Source organism: Macrotis lagotis, chromosome 1 (genome assembly GCF_037893015.1).
Source record: "Macrotis lagotis isolate mMagLag1 chromosome 1, bilby.v1.9.chrom.fasta, whole genome shotgun sequence".
Classification (NCBI taxonomy): domain Eukaryota; kingdom Metazoa; phylum Chordata; class Mammalia; order Peramelemorphia; family Peramelidae; genus Macrotis; species Macrotis lagotis.
In genome coordinates this window covers 435750749-435771873 of record NC_133658.1, presented here as the reverse complement: position 1 = coordinate 435771873, position 21125 = coordinate 435750749, and the positions used below count along the sequence as shown (strand labels likewise).

Sequence of the window (21125 nt, the reverse complement as noted above, 5' to 3'; positions counted from 1 at the left end):
TTAGAACATAGACTAATTTTATTGTTGTTTCAGATTTGTAAATGTTTACTGAAGCAAAGAATCAATTACAGTCTCAGGCTTCACAGAACGCTTTCTGTTTTGGAAGGAAAAACAAGAAGAAAATGAATGTTTTCTCAAAAAGGACAAAATGCAAGCATTTTATTTCATACTTCATAATAGGTAATCTTTAAAATGATTACTTCTGCTAAGCTGATAATACTTTTTTTAATCTAAAAATTTTAAATCTAAAAATTCACAAAAAAATTAAAATGATAGCAGTTAGTAGAAGTGTGGGGTGGGGAAGGGGGAAGGGAAAGCAGCAAGAGCAGGGGGAAAGAGTTCTAAAATTAAAAAGTAGATTATTTCTTAGAAGCATCTAGTATAATTAAGTCTTTTAAAAGTTATATAAAAGTTAGTACTTCCTTCAATATGTACACAGAACTAATCTTTTATTAAGTTCAGTTCTCAAGAAATGAAAGTTATAAAGATATAATATAATCGTATTTATCCTTTGCAATATTGAAAAATCAAGCTTATCACTTTCTGTCTTGCCAGTGTTACTATAGGATGTTAAAAAAAAAAAAAGAAGACCTAGGATCATTTTGGGCATGAAGAGAAAAAAAAATGAGAACAAATGAAAGCTTAACTCATGACCCTAATCTTTTTTTTTTTAGGTTTTTGCAAGGCAATGGGGTTAAGTGGCTTGCCCAAGGCCACACTGCTGGGTAATTATTAAGTGTCTGAAGCCGGATTTGAACTCAGGTACTCCTGACTCCAGGGTTGGTGCTCTCTCCACTGTGCCACCTAGCTGCCCTGCCCTAATCTTTTCTTGATAACTATTTGCCAGTTGGCTGATGGATGCTATGAGTGTTAATTACAACCTCAATATGACACAGATGTGAAGTAGTTGAAAACTCAAAGGAGAAAATATACAGACATGGAAGGGACATTTCTTTAAATTGATAGAAAATGGGAAGAAAGTCTATCAGCTGAAGGCTTTCATTTGACTCTATTAGAAAATACTTCTGAACAATGTATCTAAAAAAAATAGGTAGTCAGGGAGGCTAGGTGGCGCAGTGGAGAGAGCACCGGCCCTGGAGTCAGGAGTACCTGAGTTCAAATCCTGCATCAGATACTTAATAACCTTAGCTGTGTGGCCTTGGGCAACCACGTTTGCCTTGCAAAAAAAAAAAAAATAGGCAGTGACTAGTTAGTTCTAATGATTCTAAAGATTTTTAGATGAAGGCAGAGAAGAATAATTTTGTGGTGTTTACAAAAATCAAGGTGAAACTCAGCAATAGTCTTAGATAACCCAAGAGGACTAGAAAAATTCAAAGACATACTAGAGTTTCCCTTTAAATCCTGCCATTTGTCCTCTGATTGGATACATTTTTGAAAGTATGGCTAGAAAAAAATCAATGCAATGTTTCTCAAAAGAAACTAATTTTCAAGATCGTGATTGTATAAAAACATAAACTTGATTTTTATACAATTGAAATAAAAATAAAATGTGTCTTTTAATGACTAGAATAACTCAAGCCTAGACTTTCTAAGATTTAATTCAATTTTTTTACCTTCTTCCAGTTTTGGGCCTTGATTTTCCCTTTGAAGTGCGTGGTCTCTCTAATTTCATCAAAGATTGTCTCAGGCTTTCCTCAGTATAAGCTAAATACACATGGGAAAGGTCCACTTCGAAAGGCTATGTAAAAGAAACAAACAAGGAATATTTTTAATTCCATTTCAATAAATATATCCTTTTGAATAAAATATCGAACTCCATAAAAGTCACTAAAAATTCAATTCAATTAGATGGCTGCTACACAAGCAATTTGACATTCTTATCTAAAACCTAGTGAATAAAGAAAGAGCAATCAACAAGTACTGGAAGGGTAAAAAAAAATTTAAAGGCCTTATGTGCTACAAATTTCTCTAGAAATAGATATAATAAATTCTTCCTCATATCACTATTACATTTCCCTATTGGTCTAAGACCAAAGAAGCAATGAAAATAAAATCATTATAGATGTATTTTAGATTCCAAATCAGTACCATGATACTCCATATACAGGTAGAGATAAAATTAATAAAATCAAATTACTAAGTCACATTTAATGCCCTGACAATGGTAAATATCACCCCTGAGGTATTCCGCCAAAGAAAATCCCTCCCAACAACATTCTTATCACCAGGTTTCCATCCCTTGTCACATGGCTATCTGAACAATGTAATAAATCACATTCTTAAAGCAACAGCAGTAGCAGCAAAAGTAATAAAACTCTTACATCTTTCTCTTTTTTATCAGGTACTGGAGTTTGCTTCCTCATATTATTTCCTGTGTAGGCAACACATTTCTTAAATAAAAATAAAAATATTAATTAGCAAACATGGGACTAAGAAAAAATAACATTATTCTAAGGCATTCTAATGTTAATGCTTTGTAAAGGTATACTTACTAACTGCCATTCACCAATGTCTTCATTCCAGTGAACATAATTTTCAATCATTTCCTTTAAAAAGATGTAAAAATATTCTACTTTATAATGTTAAACAACATAATTATTTTTAAGTTTATGGGGGAAATGGGTTGGTTTTATCTGTATCTGTCTTGAATATATATATATATTTTTAGTTTTTGCAAGGCAATGGGGTTGAGTGGCTTGCCCAAGGCCACACAGCTAGGTAAGTATTAAGTGTCTGGGGCCAGATTTGAACTCAGGTACTTCTGACTCCAGGGCCGGAGCTCTATCCACTGCGCCACCTAGCTGCCCCTGTCTTGAATATTTTCAACAAACAGTACTCAAAATAGTTTATTTTCGATGCTTTCTTCAAAGACTGAACTTTAAAAAAAAATAAATTTTAGAAATAGATCAAGGGATCAGCACTTCAACAAACATAAAGTTGTTGTTTGTCCTTAGTCCTTGAAAAATGCTGTCATGACTTGCAAGAGAATTGGACTTAATTAAATAACCTGTGCAAGGAACTAGGAATGTTACAAAGTTTAGCTAAAACAGGATCCCTGTTCTTTTGGACCTTTTTAAAATATTTCCATTGAAATGCTTGAACTTTTGCTCCATCAAATGAATTTTATTTTTTTCTACTAGCTCTAAAAAAGGAAACCTTTGGTAGTTTGGAATACCACTGAATAAAAAAATTAACATATTGGCTTAGTCTACACATGAACAATTTATCCAATTATTTGGAATCAGTTTCCTATCTTTTTTTAAAGTGAAAATAGTACACTTTGATCTGCATTCAGAGTATTTCTTTCTCTGGATATGGATGGCATTTTCCTTCACAAATCTTTTAGAATTGTCTTTGGTCACTGCACTGCTGAGAAGAGTTATCATAGTTGACATCAAACAGAACACTATCACTATGTACAATGTTCTTCTGGTTCTGTTCACTTTATGTTGCATCAGTTCATCCAAGTCTTTTCAGGTTTTTCTGAAGTCTGCCTGCTCATTTCTTAGGTTTTTGCAAGGCAAATGGGGTTAAGTGACTTGCCCAAGGCCACACAGCTAGGTAATTATTAAGTGTCTGAGACCAGATTTGAACCCAGGTACTCCTGACTCCAGGGCGGGCGCTTTATCCACTGTGCCACCTAGCCGCCCCTGCCTGCTCACTTCTTATAAAACAATAGTATTCTATTACTTTTATATACCACAACTTGTTCAGTCATTCCCTAGTTGTTAAGCATCCCAACAATTTCCAATTCTTTTCCACCTCAAATAGATTGCTAAAAATATTTTTGTTGATGTGTGTCCTTTTCCCTTTTAATGAACTGAGATACAGACCTAGCATTGATATTACTAAGGATATGAAAAATTTTAGTCTTTTGAGCAGAGTTCCAAATTGCTCTCCAGAATGGTTGGATAACTTGTGGCCCATTTTTCCCCACATCCCTTCCACCATTTATCATTCATTGTCCTTTTCTGTCATATTAGCCAATCTGATAGGTGTGAGTTGTTTAAATTTGCATGTTTTTAATTAATAATGATTTAAAACTTTTTTTATATGACTAAAGATATCTTTGATTTCTTCACCTGAAAACTGCTTATTTATATCCCTTGACTATCAGTTGAGGAATGACTTGCATATAATCTGTACTTCTTTAAAAATTCTTTTGTGTGGGGCGGCTAGGTGGCGTAGTGGATAAAGCACCGGCCTTGGAGTCAGGAGTACCTGGATTCAAATCTGGTCTCAGACACTTAATAATTACCTAGCTGTGTGGCCTTGGGCAAGCCACTTAACCCCATTTGCCTTGCAAAAAAAAAAAAACCCTAAAAAAAATTCTTTTGTGTGTATAATCTTGGAAAATTGCTTAATCCCATTGCCTTATATAAAATTAAAAAAAAAAAGATTTTTTTTGTGGTTGTACCCATATAATTCTTTTATGTGTTTTGGTAGATAGATTTCCAAGTATTGTATATATCCTTAGTTATTTTAAATGGAATTTTTCTATCTCTTTTTTGGCTTTAGTTAGGTTGGTAATATTGAGAAATGCTTATGATTTACATGGATTTATTTTGTATCCTGCAACTTTGATGAAGTTGTTTCAAATGATCATTAGTTGACTTTTTAAGGTTCTCTATTATCATTATATCACCATTGTATCATCTGCAAAAAGCAATAATTTTGTTTCCTCTTTCCTTAGGCTTGTTCCCTTGACTTCTTTTTCTTGTCTTGTTGCTATAGCAAGCAATTCTAATACTATTATGAAAAAGTAATGGTGATAAAGGACACACTTGCTCTCTACCTTTGATCTTATTGGAAAGGCTTTAATTTGTCCCCACCACATGTAATACTGCCTCCTGATTTTAGGCTCATAACATATTAAGAAAGGCCCTTTGGTAAGGACAAAAGGTTTTTGTATTATGAATTAATGTTCATACACCAAGAAGAGTGGTTAACATTTTTAAAATACATCTTATTGATGTTCTTTATCTTTATATCATAATCATTTCAATTCCTCCCTCCCTCTACCTTTTTATCTTGTTATCTGGTTTTTGTTCATATTAGCTCTCTACTGAAACTTCTCTCAAAGTTCACTTATGACATCCTAAGTCAAAGATTCTTAACTTTTTTGGTATCATGTATGCCTTTGGAAGTATGCTGAAATCTATGACCCCTTTCTTAGAATAATGTTTTTAAATGCTTAAAATACACAATATTATAAAGGAAATTAATTATATTGAAATCCAGGTAAGAATTCTTGTCCTGGAGATGGAGTCAAGAGTAAAGGCAAAACTCCCTTGAACCTTCCCTGAAAGTCCCTCTAAATACCTTTAAATAATGATTCTAAACAAATTCTAGACAGAGTGAAACACTTTTTAAACCCAAGGTAACTTAGAAAGTCTACAGAAAGTCTGTTGCACCAAGGTGAAAGAGGAGTGCACATCAGTTGCAGAAATGGGTCCCAGCAAACCAGGAGTAGGTCTCATGATGACTGAAACAGTGATAGCAGCGGCAATTTTCTCAGCCCACAGATACCAAAGACAACTTAGAAACAGGGATGGAGAACCTTTTTTCTGCCAAAAGTCATTGGGATATTTATAATATCATTCATGGGATATATTTGCTCAAATAATTAATTCACTCCTAAGAAGTTACTAGATTTACTGAATTTCAAGTACTGTCTCTAGTTGCCTTGGCAATGCCAGACCAATATGGTCACAAGCCATGAGTTTCCTGTTCCTGACTTAGAAAATAAGTAGGAAAGGTCTATCACACCTAGGGGAAAGTGGAGTCACAATCTAGCACAGGTCATGCCAGCACAGATCCAACCCCAGCAAACCAGAAACAGACCTTATCAGTTGGTTCTAGAATTCTTAGTCCACAACTTGTGAGAAAGAGATTAGAGGGGTCTCTTTGTTAGCACCAAGGCAGGACTCTATTGTTTTGCCTATACTTGAATCTAGCTGGCAACTGCAGCATGAAAAAAAGTACTAGAACACCAGAGCTTGTGGCTACAATGGAGCTGAGACCATCCTCTCAATTCCAGAAAAGAGTACTTGTGATCTCTCACAGACCAGAGTAACAGACCAGTAGAATAGTAAGCACTCCTTCTTAGAGCATACCACCTTAGAAGAACTGAAAACTTATAAGTCTCTTCAGAATCTCAGAAAACAGCTGCACAAAACCCTTAACTTGAGACAGTGTGCCCTCTACCTGGAAGGAGAGCACTATTTAATAGAGTTAAAAGTCAAGTAATAAGTTGGGGAAAATGAGCAAATAACAGAAAAAAAAATGCTGATCACAGAATATTACTATAGTGACAGGGAAAATCAAAACACATACTCAGAAAAAGATAATGAAGTCAACATCAAAAGTCTCCCAGAAAATTATGAATTGATGTCAGGACATGGAAGAGCTCAAAAAGAATTTTGAAAAGCAAATAAGAGAGGTAGAGAAAAAAATGGGAAGAGAAATAAGAGTGATGCAATAAAATCATGAAAAAAAAGAGTTAACAAGCAGTTTGGTAAAGAAGGCACAAAAATACTGAAAAAAAAAAATAACATCTTAAAAGACTAGACCAAAAGGTACAAAAGGCCAATGAGGAGATGAACGCATAAAAAGAACTGGCCAAATGGAAAAAGTATAGCAAAAGAGGTACAAAAGTTTACTGAGGAAAATAATTCCTTAAAAATTACAATCAAGCAAATATAGAGGCTAATATCATTATGAGAAGTGAAAAAAAAAAGAAAAGCAAAACCAAAAAATGAAAAAAAATAGCAGACAATGTGAACCATCTCCTGAAAAAAATAACTGACCTGGAAAACAGATTCAGGAAAGGTTATTTTAAAATTATTGGACTACATGAAACCCATAATCAAAAAGAAAGCCTAGATTTCACCTTTCAAGAAATTATCTTGGAAAACTGACATGATATTCTAGAACCAGAAGGTAAAATAGAAATTGAAAGAATCCACTGATCAACACCTAAAGAGATCCCAAGGGGCAGCTAGGTAGGGCGGTAGATAGAGCACTGGCCCTGGAGTCAGGAGTACCTGAGTTCAAATCCAGCCTCAGACACTTAATAATTACCTAGCTGTGTGGCCTTGGGCAAGCCACTTAACCCCATTGCCTAGCCCCCCCCCCAAAAAAAAAAGAGATCCCAAAATGAAATTTTCCTGGAAGATAATAGCTAAAAGGTCAAGGAGAAAATGTTGCAAGCAGCCAGAAAGAAACAATTCATGTATCTTGGAGTTATAGTCAGAATGACACAAGATTTAATAGCTATATATTAGAGGATCAAAGTGCTTGAAATATGATATTCTAGAAGGCAAAAAAGTTTGGATTAAACTAAGAATCAACTACCCAGCAGAACTGAGCATCATCTTTCAAAGGAAAAGATGGTCACTTAATGAACTAGGAGACTTTCAAGCATTCCTGATGAAAACTAGAGCTGATCAGAAAATTTGCTCTTCAAATATAAGATTCAAGAGAAGCATAAAAAGATAAACAGGAAAGGGAAATCATAAGGGACTTAATAAGGTCAAAATGTTCACATTTTGACATGGAAAAATGATACTGGTAACTCCTAAAAATTTTCTCATTATAAGAGAAGTTAGAAGGAATACACTCAGACAGAGGTTACAGATGTGTGCTGAATATGAAGGGATGATATCTAAAAAAATAAAATTAAGAGGTGCTAGAAGAATGCACTGAGAGAAAGGGAAAGGAAGATGTACAATGGGGTAAGTTATCTCACATAAAAGAAACAAGAAAAAGATTTTACCTTAGAGGGGAAGAGGAGGAAGTTGAGAGGAGTGAGTGTGAATCTTAATCTCATCAAAACTGGCTCAAAGAGGGAATAACATACATACTCAATCTGGTAAAGAAATCTATCTTAGTCTGCACAAAGGGGAAGGGGAAGGAAATAAGAGAAGGGAGGACAAATTGGAAGAGGGAGTAGTCAGAAGCAAAACACTTTTGAAGAGAATCAAAGTAAAAGGAGAGAGAAAATATCATAAATAGGAGAGAAATCGGATTGAGGGAAACAAATTACCAACAGTTTAACTGAAAAAAAATTGGGGGGGGCAGCTAGGTGGCACAGCAGATAGAGCACTGGCTCTGGAGTCAGGAGTACCTGAGTTCAAATCTGGCCTCAGACACTTAATAATTACCTAGTTGTGCGGCCTTCAGCAAGCCACTTAACCCCATTTGCCTTGCAAAAAACTTAAAAAAAAAAAGAAAAAAATTGAAGCAAGTTTCTCTGTTAAAGCCCTCATTTCTCATATCTATCTATCTATCTATCTATCTATCTATCTATCTATCTATCTATCTATAATTGAGTCAAATTTATAAAAATAAGAGCCATGCCTCAATAAAAGACCAAAAGATCTGAACAATTTTCAGATGAACTAATCATTGCTATCTGAGAAATTCAAAGAAAAACAATTCTGAGAAACTACCTTGTACTATTAGATTTGCTAATAGAACAGAAAAGGAAAATGACAAATGTTGGAGGGGATATGGAAAAAATAAGACATTAATACATTGTTGGTGAAGTTGTGAACTGATCGTACCATTCTGTAGAGCAATTTGGATCTATGCCCAAAGAGCTCTAAAATCATTCATACCCTTTGACCTAGAAATACTACTATTAGGTCTATATCTTGAGAGAGAGAGAGAGAGAGAGAGAGAGAGAGAGAGAGAGAGAGAGAGAGAGAGAGAGAGAGAGAGAGAGAGAGAGAGAGAGAGAGAGAGAGAGAAAAGGAAAAAACCTATATACACAAAAATATTTATAGCTTCTCTTTTTTGGTGGCAAGCAACTAGGGGGATGCTCATTAATTGAAGAATGTTTGAATAAATATGTGATTATGATATAATACTATTCTGCTATAAGAAATGATGAACCAGAAGCTCTCAGAAAAAACCTAGAAAGATATACATGAGCTGATGCTAAATGAAAGATACTGTGTCAAAATAACAGTAATATTTATAAGATGATCAGCTATGATGAATTTGTTATTCTCAGCAATTCAATGATCCAAAACAACTCTGAAGGACTTATTATGAAAATGCTATCCATCCCCAAAGAACAAACTGATGGTGTATGAATACAAATTGAAGCATATTTTTTAACTTTATTTTTCCTTGAGGATTTCTTTGAAGTCTATATTTTCTTTCACGACATGACTATTATAGAAATGCAGTAAATGGGGAGGGAGAAAGGGAGTGAATCTGGAACTCAGAAGTTTTAAAAAATGAATGTTAACTGTTTTTACACGCAACTGGGAAAAAAATAAAATACTATATATTTAAAAAAAAGAGTATTTGTCCTAACCACTAAATTTAATAACCTATTTTTAGTTCTCATTCCTTTTTGATCATCCTATAGCACTTATCATTATTAACAACCCCTCCCTACTGGATACTTCCCTGATTTTCCTCTTAGGGGAAGCTGAGTGGCAAAGTAGGCTACTAGGTTTGGAGTCAGGAAAACAGAAGTTCAAATATAGCCTCAGACACTTACTGTGTGACACTAGACAAGTTACTTACCTGTTTCCCTCCGTTTCCTCAGGTATAATAATATCTATCTTCCAGAGTTGTAAAGTTTAAATGAAATAATGAGATAATATTTATAAAACATTTATCACAATACCTGCCACATAGCAGGCATATAAATACTTTCCTTCCTTTTCTTCTTTCTTCCTTCCTTATCTCTCCTTCTCTAGCTTTTCATATTCTCAACCTTTTTTCTTTCCTAGGCTCCTTTGATAGTCTGAAGAAGTCTATGAACCTCTTCTCATAATGTTTTTCAAATACACAAATGCATGATATAAAATATGTAGGATTACAAAGGAAATAAAGCACATTGAAATAAAGATATGTTTTTCCATTTATGTGACATTAATATGTCACAGGGTATGTTTGTAGATCTCAGATTAAGTACTCCTAAGTCTGTCCTTGTCATTCTTCTCCTTTCCCTCTGTACATTCTCTTTGGCAATCACCTTCATTCCCATAACTTAAATTAATTACCACTATAATGCAGAGGATTCACCAAATGTATAAACTTTTAAACTAGTTCTGAGATTAGATCCACATTTCCAAATGTTTAAAATATATCTTTACCCAGACTTAGTACAGATACTCAAACTCAAAAGTTTAAAAATCAGTTTTTTATTTTGTCCCTAAGCCTGCTTCTACTTTTTTCTTTCCATTGCTTTAAGAATTCTTTATATTTTATTTTATTTAATTCTCCCCCCCCCATCCATTTATCTAACTATCCAATCCGTATCACACTAAGAATTTCCCACTGGATATCCTGTAAGCACATCAGATTCAATTCGTCCAAAAGAAAACAGATTATCTTTCCCCTAAACCAGGGATACAGAACTTTTTTCTTACCAAGGGCCAACATCAAGGGCTATATTTGCTCAAACATTTAATTAATTCACTCCTAAAAAACTCCTAGATTTATTGAATTTCAAGTCCTGCCTGTGAATTACCATGGCAGTGGGCCTTCTACAGTTGGGCCGGATGTTCCCCACCCCAATCTAAAAGGATATCTGGTAATTTTTCTTCTTGTATCCTCCCAATTCAAAATGCTACCATCTTTTAAGAGTCAGTTCCTTTTAGATCTTCAATAAGAAATTCTACGCATCAATTTTTTTATTTTATAATTAAAACAATTAAAATATTAAACTTTTATTTTTATTCTTTGGTCTTATATTTTGCTGTTTGGAAAAAAAGATCTGAGTAAACCTAGTCATATCATGTCAAGCTTTTCCTTGTAGAAAAAGTTAATTAATGCTTGAAGATGTGATCACATAATGAATAAATCTGGAATATTGTTCACAGAGAAGTGTTTTAGTGAAGCTTCATTAAAAATCTTTTGTCATTCAGAAATCACAAATAGGCATTTCTGGAGACTTTTTTTCAGCTAGTACTACAGCTAAAATCAATTATTGACTGTCTATGTCTCCAGGCATAAAGGCACGGAGAATAGGAATAAAAAACAATGTCAGGAGCACTCTAGAATTTAGTCATACTGGAATTCGGCAAATCTGCAATGAATTCAAGACATTCAGGGTTTTCCCTACTTCAAAGTATTATCTTAATGAAGTAGTTATTTCCCATGGGTAAAGAGTTAGATAGTGCACAAAAAATTCTACTTAAAAACAACTGAAATACCTGGTAAGGGAATCATTAAAAGATTGACTTGTTGAGGAAGCAGATGGAGATAAAGGATAGTGGGAATGATAGCTGTTTAAAAAAAAAAGAAAGGGAAGTCTTCTCTGGAGGTCACTGACTAATATTTTGTGCAAAATCTATTTGTACAAAATCTATTTGTATACCTAATAGACTATGAGGTTCAAGAAAGTAGTATAAAGTCTGTCTTTTTTATCTTTCTCCAGTGCCCAACACAATGCTCTTCACAAAATAGGTAATTATTGTTTTATGAACAAAAAAAAAAATTAGACATCCTCACTTATTTACCTGATAGTCCTGAGGAATAAAGTTGTCAATAATAAGCATCTGAAGTCGAAGTTCCCTGCTAAGTTGTCTAATGTTTTCCAGAAGACCTTCGATTTCCCTCTGATGTTCCTGTTGAAGATCTGCCATCTACATTCGTGAAAATATTGTAAACAAATTGTAAAATCAGTCCTATTTCATAGCAAAAAACAGAAGGTTTTGGCAAGGCAATTGGGATTAAGTGACTTGCCCAGGGTCACATAACTAGTAAATGTCAAATGAATAAGGCCAGATTTCAACTCAGTCCTGACTCCAGGACTGGTGCTCTATCTACTGCACCACCTAGCTGCCCCCATGAATAATTTTCTAAAAACAAGGTAACTTCAACAAAAAATCAGAGAAAATTATTTTGTTCCACTAAAACTAGATTTGAGTCCATTATATAAATTAGTACCACACAAATAAAGGGGTCATAAAAAAAAGAAAAATGACACTTCATTGTTATTTCTATTTGATGCACTGATTGATTGACCATATTAAAAAATTCTTTATACCAAAAAGATAGTGCTCTGAGCAGTAAAAGGAAAAATGATACAGGAATGTTAAAAAAAAGTTTTCCAAGAGCTAAGAGTAGTCTTTAAATTGACCACTTTGCTGTATGTTGCCTCCACAGTTATTGCAGGATCAGTTTACATTAGGATGACTTCTTCCAATATTTGCTTCTAATTACTTGGAGGAAGTCTTTTTCTCTTTATCATATTTGACATATCACATTTGACATGGTGTCCTTTGCTCCAGTGGAAATGACTATGCTAATAAAGACATCTTCCTTCCTTTATAACTTGTAATACGTATCCTACGTGTCTAATACAGTCTCCTCTTAGTCTACCCTCTTTATCTCAAGTAGCCTTGAATGGTATAATGTTATAAATGTCATTTACTGAATTATGACACACACACACATGCCCATAGACTTCTGATGAAGAGTGTCTCATTCTGAATAAATTAATTACAGTTAACTTCTTTTTGTGTCCTTGATTGGTTAATGAAAGTATGAAGTCAATGGACTCCAGAACAACTTTTGTCACTGGAGGAAATTTAGACAATATAAAAACAACATCAAAAACAAAACTAATTTTTAAAATGTTATTTTTAGATACTGACCTCTGATTTTGCAGCCATTAGCATCGTCCAAACTTTCTTTAACTTCTTGGTCTTTCCCTGAGCTTCTTCCTGTAAACTAGTATATTTTTCTTCAATATCCAGGCGTTCTTGCTAAGGCAAAAAATGTTTAAGTTCACATAATATTCTTTGCCAATAAGAAATAACAAAAAAAATTACTAAACTACATACAAATTATTATTTTTGAATTAGATTCATAAATAACTTTAAAATTTAATATATGCTTGACTTCACTGAAAAAGTTTCATGTATCCAATTATCCAGTCATCATTACCTCTTTTTCCTCAAGTTCTCTTCGAAGTTGTTCTGCTCTTTTTCGTCTTTCTTCTAGTTCCATATTAGACTCCTCCAGAAGTTTTTCTTGTTCCTCGGCCTTAGCCAACAAGTCAACACCTCCAACAATCACCTTCTTCTCTAGTGCAGACAGTTTTTCCAAAAGTGACTGATGCTCTTGTCTGTTTATTAATGTAAGAATATAATATATAGTGAAATATTTGCTATTCTGATATTGATAATTTCCAGTAAAGAAAAATTAAGTCAGATTTACTAAATTTAAATACTAAAAGTGGGTTTCAAAATTTTAATGTTAATTATTGAGCTCCTTCATATCCCTTGCCTTTTTCTATGCCATGAAACTTTCATGCATCATCAACCATTCTCATCTTCTTACCTGTAGTCATAGAAGAAATAATCCTACCCAAGAGAACCAATTTCTTTGCCCTTTAGCTATGTCCTCTATTCCCTATTATCTCCTCCAAGACTTTAAACTAGTAAACCAATCTTTCCCTCAAATGCAATTTTGATCTCTCTTTCACTGTCTCCTTCCCATCTGCCTTGGTACTCTTCTCTCAACACTATTTTGTCTTTCTTGGGACTCTCCTTCACTACATACCTTCAACTATATTCTCTAAGAAAATGACTTCAGTCTTGACTACTCTTCAGAGCTCTAGACCTATATATCCAAATGCTAACAAAGACATCTATATTAATCAAGCAAAAGGTATTTGTATTCTTTATATGCCAGAAACTATGTTAAGCTCTGGCAATATTATAAACAAACAAATCCAACCCCAAGGAGCTCAGATTCTAATGGGGGAGACAATACTTAAATAACTGGTACATGCAAGATATACACAAAGAAGATGTGAAGTAATCTCAGAGGGAAAGGCATTTATAGTTGAGAGACCTGGGAAAGGCTTCAATACAAAATGGTATTTGAGCTGAGTCTTGAAAGAAGCCAAGTCATTGAGGTGAGGAAGGACAAAGTTATAGGCACAGGGCACAGCCACTGCAAAGACACAGTCACAGGAGATGGAGTACTAGATAACAACTGTAGAGTATGTGGGGAACAGTCATGTGTCACAAAAGTATAACAGTAGGATGGGACCCAAGTTGAGGACTGTATTTTTAATCCTAGAGATAGGAGGGAGCCACTGGAATGTACTGAATGGAGGGAGGAGAACCCTAGTCTTTAAGAGAATCCCTTTGGTAGCTGACTGGAAGACAAATTGCAGAAGGGAGTCTGAGAAAGAGAAAGCAGTTGGAAAGCTGTTGCCAAAAACCCTTCCCAACTACAAACTATATTATAAAACAGCATTCATCAAAACCATTTGAACAACAAACTAGTTATAGATCAACATCTGGCACTCTAAATGAAGATAAACTACAAATAAATAAGAACATAAGGGTGATATCAAAAATAAATGAGAGGAGAAATAAACTGTTAATCCTAAAGTAAGGAAAGAATTCATGGCAAACAAGAGATACTGAGGATCACAGGAAATAAAATAGATACCAAGATTTACATAAAAAATAAAAGATTTTACACAAACAAAACCAATTAGAGGAGAAGCAAGGAAACAGGTAAAAGGTCTTTGCTGTAAAGTTTCTCAGATGAAGGTCTCATTTCCAAGGTGTGAAAATATATATATATATATATATATATATATATATATATATATATATATATATATTGACTGAAATTTATAAGACTCAAACTTCAATTGATAAATGGTCAGAGGATATGAACAGAAAGATTTTAGAAGAAGAAATCAAAGCTATTTATATCCATATGAAAAAATGCTCTGGATCACAAATAATTAGAGAAATAAAAATTAAAAGATAAGGCTGCTCTACCTCAATTCATCAAATTGGTCTAGCTAGAAAGAACAGAAAATGACACCTGCTAGAGAAAAAAAGTACAACAAAGCAGTGTTGGAAGAGGAAAAGAACCCATATAAATAAAATTATTTATAGTAACTTATAATGATTAACCACAATTCCAAGAGGACTGATATTGAAACATGCTATTCATCTCTTGAAATGAGACTTTTTTTTGGACATGGTCAAAATGAAAATTTGTTTTGATTGACTGTATGTTTAAAATGGGGCTTACTGGGAGTGGGTAATGTGAGAGGGCAGGAGATTTCTGCCGAAAAACTGTGTGTGTGTGTGTGTGTGTGTGTGTGTGTGTGTGTGTGTGTGTGTGTCACACACACACACACATAAAATTTTTAAAAATAGATCTGTGTCTCACTAACAGTGGCTAACAAAGTCATTATAAAATTGATTTGGTACATAACACCAATCTTTCCCCCATAGATAAAATGAACATATAATAGTGGTATTAAGCATTTTTATGAAACTATTCCATTCCAAAGAACCAGAAACTAAAGTTGGATAAATAAAAATTTTAAATTAAAAACAAATTTTCTAGTTTAAACCAGATTACAAACTACAAATGGCATTTATATAGAAATTTAAGGTTTTCAAATTGCCTAACATACATTTGAGACTATAAATACAACAGATAATAATACTCACTGGGCTTTAAGAAGATCTTTCTCTCTTTTTTCCAGTTCAGCTCTAGCTTTATTTCTTTCTTCTTCTTCCATATCAAGTTTGGTTTCAAGTGCTTTTCTCTCCTCATCAATCTTTGCTTGCATTTCAACCATCTTATCTGGGGAAACCTTCTTTTTACCTATGTTAGTTTTTATTTAAACATGATTATCATTAAAGTAAGGGAGAGGAGAGGGTAGTAAAATAATATAATGAAATATTCCTCAGTTTAAAAAAAGAATATTTATCAACTGGATAATTATATTTCATTTTTTATAACACAAGTGCCCAGAGTAGTCTTTTAGAAGCAGTCACTAAATTCAGGGAGACAATAAGCCAATGATCATCCAAGGAAAAAGAGAGTCAAGAGAGACCCATCATGAAATGCGGGTTAAAAAAAAAAACCAGATAAAAATTTATACAAATTATATCCAATAAATGCCCCAAACATGTAAGACGATGTGTCCTTTAACACATTTTCTTAGGACAAGGAATAAATCCAAGTAATTTCTTAATTTAGTCAGAAACACATAATTTGAGTGTCCAACCCAAATAACTTGTTCTTGTTAAATTAAAGTTCTATTTTCAATATAAACCAATATAAAAACTAGTAGTTTTTAATAACCAGTTATTTTAAAACTTTTTTACTGCTAACTAAACTTGCTTAATACAATGTAAAGTTTTCTTTATATGTAAAATATATTTGTATATATTTTAAGATGGCCTATGGTGAATAAATTTTATATTGATGATAATCTCCATCTAATTAATGGATTGTTACAAATGTCTTTATTTAAGTTGATTATTTGAATTATGAAATAAGTTTTCCATGAATACAATATTATATGTAGTTAAAGGGAAATAGGCCCTAATGAGAGAAAAGAAAATGAGGAAATAGAAGCATTAAAATGTAGTTAAAAGAATACTGGATTTGGAATTCAGAGAACATAACTTTTTTATGGGTAGGGACTATGTTTTATTTAAACACTGTACTGAAAATATAATATACATAGGTTCCCATCTCACTGGATATCTTCAAGTAAAAGTCTGATGACAGAAAGAAGATTCCTGTTATAGTTGGCTCAGGTGGACTCTAGTACCCCCTTCCAACTTCAAGTTTAGATGATTCTATCAGGTTGATTCCATTGTTCATGTGGTCTGCATCTGCAGATATTCAGTTACTGTGACTTATTCCCATGACAAATTCAGAAGCATGGATATACTTACCAGACAGACAGAATGATGTCATGGAAAAAGCAATAGACTTGGAGTCACAAGATTTTGATTCTAATCCTGTCCAGCTACTTAAGTCAATTTTAACTACTTGACCTTCAGTTTCCCCAATATTAAAGTAAGAATGATACTAACTGAACTAGGTATCTACCTCATAGGGATGCTATGAGAAACAAATGAGAGTTATTATTAAATGCTTTAAACCAAAATTGCTATAGAAATATAAACTACTACAATTATTATTAGGCTTTCTTAAATGATTAATATAAAATCTTAACATAAATATAGGCTCTTAGGATTTAAAGTTCTAAGGGCTCTTAAAGAATCTGAAGTTTAATCTCTTCCTTTACAAGAGGAAACTGAGGCCCAAGCAGCATAAATGACTTGCCTGAGGTAACAAAGATAGTAAAGAGCAAAGCCTGAAATCAAATCCAGGTGTGTTCTGACTCCAAATGTTTTGTTCTATATGAAAGAATTGGAATGAAAATACACCTTTTAACTTAAAAAAATGAACAAAACTAAAGAAAAAGTATTAAAACCAGAATTAACTTTACAAAATACTTGTAAAAATGAATACAAGAAAATCCAATTCTAGTAACGCAACTTTGAAACAACCTTTCCTTCAGAGAGTAAGCACAAATTTTCATAGAATTGATTTGGAGGACTCCTAAATGCCCCCAAAGTTCCCAGAAAAAATGGGATAAACAAGAAGAATTTATAGATATTAAATAGTTAATCTCTCTACCCAAAGACAATCACGTCTGCTGTAAAAAGGAAAAAACACTATAGCAAAGATAAAGTATAATTGTAAAGGGGACTACAAGTCATCTAAACACATTTTCTCTAGTTTCTTCAAGGAAATTTAAAGAAGATCTTTAGTTTCCAGGGAAGAAAAGGAGCTAAGCATTCGATAGAAGATTTTAAAATAAAGATAACATTCTATTTTTACATTCCATACAGCTCAAAAAGAAATTCTACTGAGCAATAGCACAAACAGGATGAATAAGAAATTAAATAATAGTGTTGATCCAATCATTTATGCTCTGGTGTGGTGTGATTACTTGCAGTCCAGAAGTTAAAATTAAGAAGTGACCTCTGTTGACCTCTTTGGCCCAGTCACCATAACCTTTATTTTAGGAATTCCCTATGGCTAAAAACTCATTTTCTTCTCCTAATTCCAAAGAATTTTTTTCAAGGACTTCAATATTCATATCATCTTTTTCTTAGGACTGAAGATGGGGAAAGAATTGCAGACTATTAAAATATAAAGGAAGACTAAAATTTGATTTAGATGAAATTTGAGTTTAATTGATCTAAAGAATATTATGTTAGGGCTGATATTAATGGTAAAAAGGGAGTAATATGATAAATGTTTGGGAATTACTAACTTTATTAAGATTGTAGAATATTTGTTTTCCTAGTATCAAAAATGAAATATCATATAATGCATAGAAATACAAAATCAAATAAGTAAAATAATGTAGTATGTTTAAATCATAAATATAAGTTGAGCATAAAATAAAAATTAGTTTGAAAAGATTGTTGGTATACATAATTGTACTCTCAAAATTCAATTTTGTGATCGCTACCCAAGGTAGTCTTTATTTTTTAAAATTTAAGGCAATGGGGTTAAGTGACTTGCCCAAGCTCACACAGCTAAGCAGTTATTAAGTGTCTGAAGTCGCATTTGAATGCAGATCCTCCTAACTCAAGGGCTGGTTCTCTAGCCACTGCACCACCTAGCTGCCCCCAAGGCAGTCTTTAAAGAAAAATTCAGTACATGCCCAAAAAACAGAAAAGAACTACATCCCAAGATAGATTAATGACAACAAAGGTAATCTTAGTTCAAAACATCAAAAATATTTAAATTTGTAACTAAACAAAGTAAAATGTACATCAAGGGAAGAAAATTAAGAAAAAAGTTCCCTTTAGAGGGGAAAAAATTATCTAGGCAACTCAGATTAAATATCATAACTACATAAGTTTCATAAATAAATCTGAATCATCCAGATAATTTACTCAATTACACATTCAGGTGGTGCAAACTTGAGTTATATGGTACTCTGTTCTCAAGGAATTTTATATATTTACTTCTTTTTTTTAAGCCCCTTTTTAAATAATGGGCTGCTGTAGTCAAAATTTAAATCATTAATCCTCAAGAGAGAAGGATGAGTTTTTACAAGCATCATATTGTTTTAGGTCAGGATTCATTTAAAAAATTTCAGATTTGTTATTAATGTGCTAATTTATATTGTGCAGTATTGGGTAATATTAGAATAAGGAAGGGTTAAAGGAGGCACTTTCCAAGACAATAAGTTAGAGAAGGTGCCAACTTAAAATAGGTGAATGAGTTTTCTTTTTTGGATTACCATTATCTTTCAAATTACATATACAATTCCTATCCTCTATTCAGGTGGACAAGTGGAGAACAAGAATTTCATTCTAACAAACTGTAAATTGCCTAAATGCGGGAATTATTTTATTTTATCTTTATATCTTCAGCACTTGGAAGAGTGTCTCCCATATAATAGATAATTAAATGTTTAGTTAACTGAATTAAAAATGAATATAAAAATTAAATATTAACTGAGTATTTTACTCCCTCCTTACCTAGAAAGACAACATTTGCATTTATAATGCAAAAATTTGGTTTACTGAGCTAAGAATTTAAAAATCAAAAGCTCAAAAAAATTTTAAATTCTCCCTGAAAAAAATTAAAATATCAAATACTTACCTTGTCAAAATAAATTATTCTCAGTAATTTCTTCTCAATTAAAAAAAAAAAACTTGAACAAGTCCTTTACAAGATCAATAATTGTACCATGTGGAGTGCAAATCAATCACACCAACCTGCTTGATCTTGCAATAAGCAGAAGTAAGTAAATCGTAGACAGGAAGCATGTGCATAGAGATGAGGAGGAAAAAAAGAAATATTATTTATAAAATAATAAAATATGTAAAGGCATTAATCTATACCATGGCTACAGCAAAAAAAATAATTACTAAAGCAAAAGAGATTTCTCATATAAAACTAAGATAACAGAGTTCCAGGCATACCTCCCCATTAACATCCTTTTCATGTTCCGGAATATGTGACTAGGTGAAACAATTTCATACAAAACAGTTAAATCCAAAGGAACAATGTTATAGATGCATTTATTATGCATGGAGAATTGGTAGTTGTATTTGATTCTAATATATTATCGTTCTTATAAAACAGTTTGGGTTAGGGTACAACTTTATGCAAGGTATGCCTACAATTAACAGTTATGATTTAATTAGTACGAGAAGGAATATTCTTTATTTTGCTCTTATAATTTTTTAAAATTTAACTTTAACAATTTACTTTATAAAAAATAGTCACCAGGATCAAATTTAGTACTATATGATTGCATCTATATTACACATGAAGCCAGAAAACTTAATTTTAAATGCCAAGAAAGCAGTTCAAAATTGTACATTTAATGAAAACTGCCTATTTTACTTACACTTTGTTTCTATAAATTCCCAATTTTAATGCTCCTTGACAGGATAATGACCAAATATGTGTTCCCCTTGAAGAAAACTAGATATTTGAAACTTATAAAACAGAAATATTAGCTTATGAGTCATCTGCATTAAGAAAAGAATTTTTGCCTCACCAAACTTTTCACTTGTTTTTTTAAATAGTAAAATTTAAAAAATTTTAAATGCAAAAAGTAAAATTCTTGAGGTACATTCAAAAATTATTTGATTTTTCGAAATTCAATTTCTATATAATTTTGTCAGATTACATTTCAAAAGAATATTACAGAAAGGTACACCCTATGTCACAAGTCATCAAATTTACATTCGGTATATTAGTAGGTGATTAATTTTAATTGCTATGATGCAACCAGAGAAATCAATCCTAACCAGTTAATAAAGCATTTTAAATCTAGACAAAAAAGATAAATCTAATTCTTTAAATAGGAGAATGCACAACAAATGCATGCTGGGGAAAATTACACCTTCTAATTGACAATGCACAAACATATCTGTGAGAAAAATATTAATCAAAAGTGCTAGGCACATACTTGAATATTTCAACGATCTGTAATTTTGCTGATGAAACACCAACACTGTTCACAACTTTTATATGCATTAGATGATCTTCACTTAAGTTGCTGTGGCTAAAAAAATTAATCATCTGAATCATTTGATAAGCTTCTCCAAAGCTTTTACAACTTGAGGTAGAACCTGCCAGAACTCATATTCAAGCGAAATATACCTTGAGAATCTAAGTTGCCTCCATACAAATGAGATATTGAAAGAGGAATTTGACAAAGGCTAGGCATATAATAAGTTATAATCATGCTGAAGTAAATAAAATCCATTCCAAAGTGTCTTTCATTAAAATTACTATTTTAAAAACAAGCAAAAAAGAAATTGTTTTCAATCACCAAAGGAGATTAAGATCATAGGTTGTTG

The 21125-nt window shown here is 32.7% G+C and overlaps 1 protein-coding gene across 6 annotated transcripts in view; it reads right to left on the bottom strand.

The window, feature by feature from the left end:
* Positions 1-21125, bottom strand: part of KIF3A (kinesin family member 3A) — a 46667-nt gene continuing 25542 nt past the window's right edge. For 5 of the 6 annotated variants that reach the window (XM_074213267.1, XM_074213269.1, XM_074213264.1 and 2 more), the window contains 9 exons: positions 19527-19535; positions 15429-15585; positions 12880-13060; positions 12588-12698; positions 11448-11573; positions 2454-2507; positions 2283-2351; positions 1575-1699; positions 1-94 (listed from right to left, as the gene is read on the bottom strand). In XM_074213267.1, coding sequence (XP_074069368.1) covers positions 46-94; positions 1575-1699; positions 2283-2351; positions 2454-2507; positions 11448-11573; positions 12588-12698; positions 12880-13060; positions 15429-15585; positions 19527-19535 — 881 coding nt within the window. In that variant the 3' untranslated portion in view covers positions 1-45. The remainder of the gene's footprint in view (positions 95-1574; positions 1700-2282; positions 2352-2453; positions 2508-11447; positions 11574-12587; positions 12699-12879; positions 13061-15428; positions 15586-19526; positions 19536-21125) is intronic. The other variant, XM_074213265.1, reaches the window with a different exon arrangement.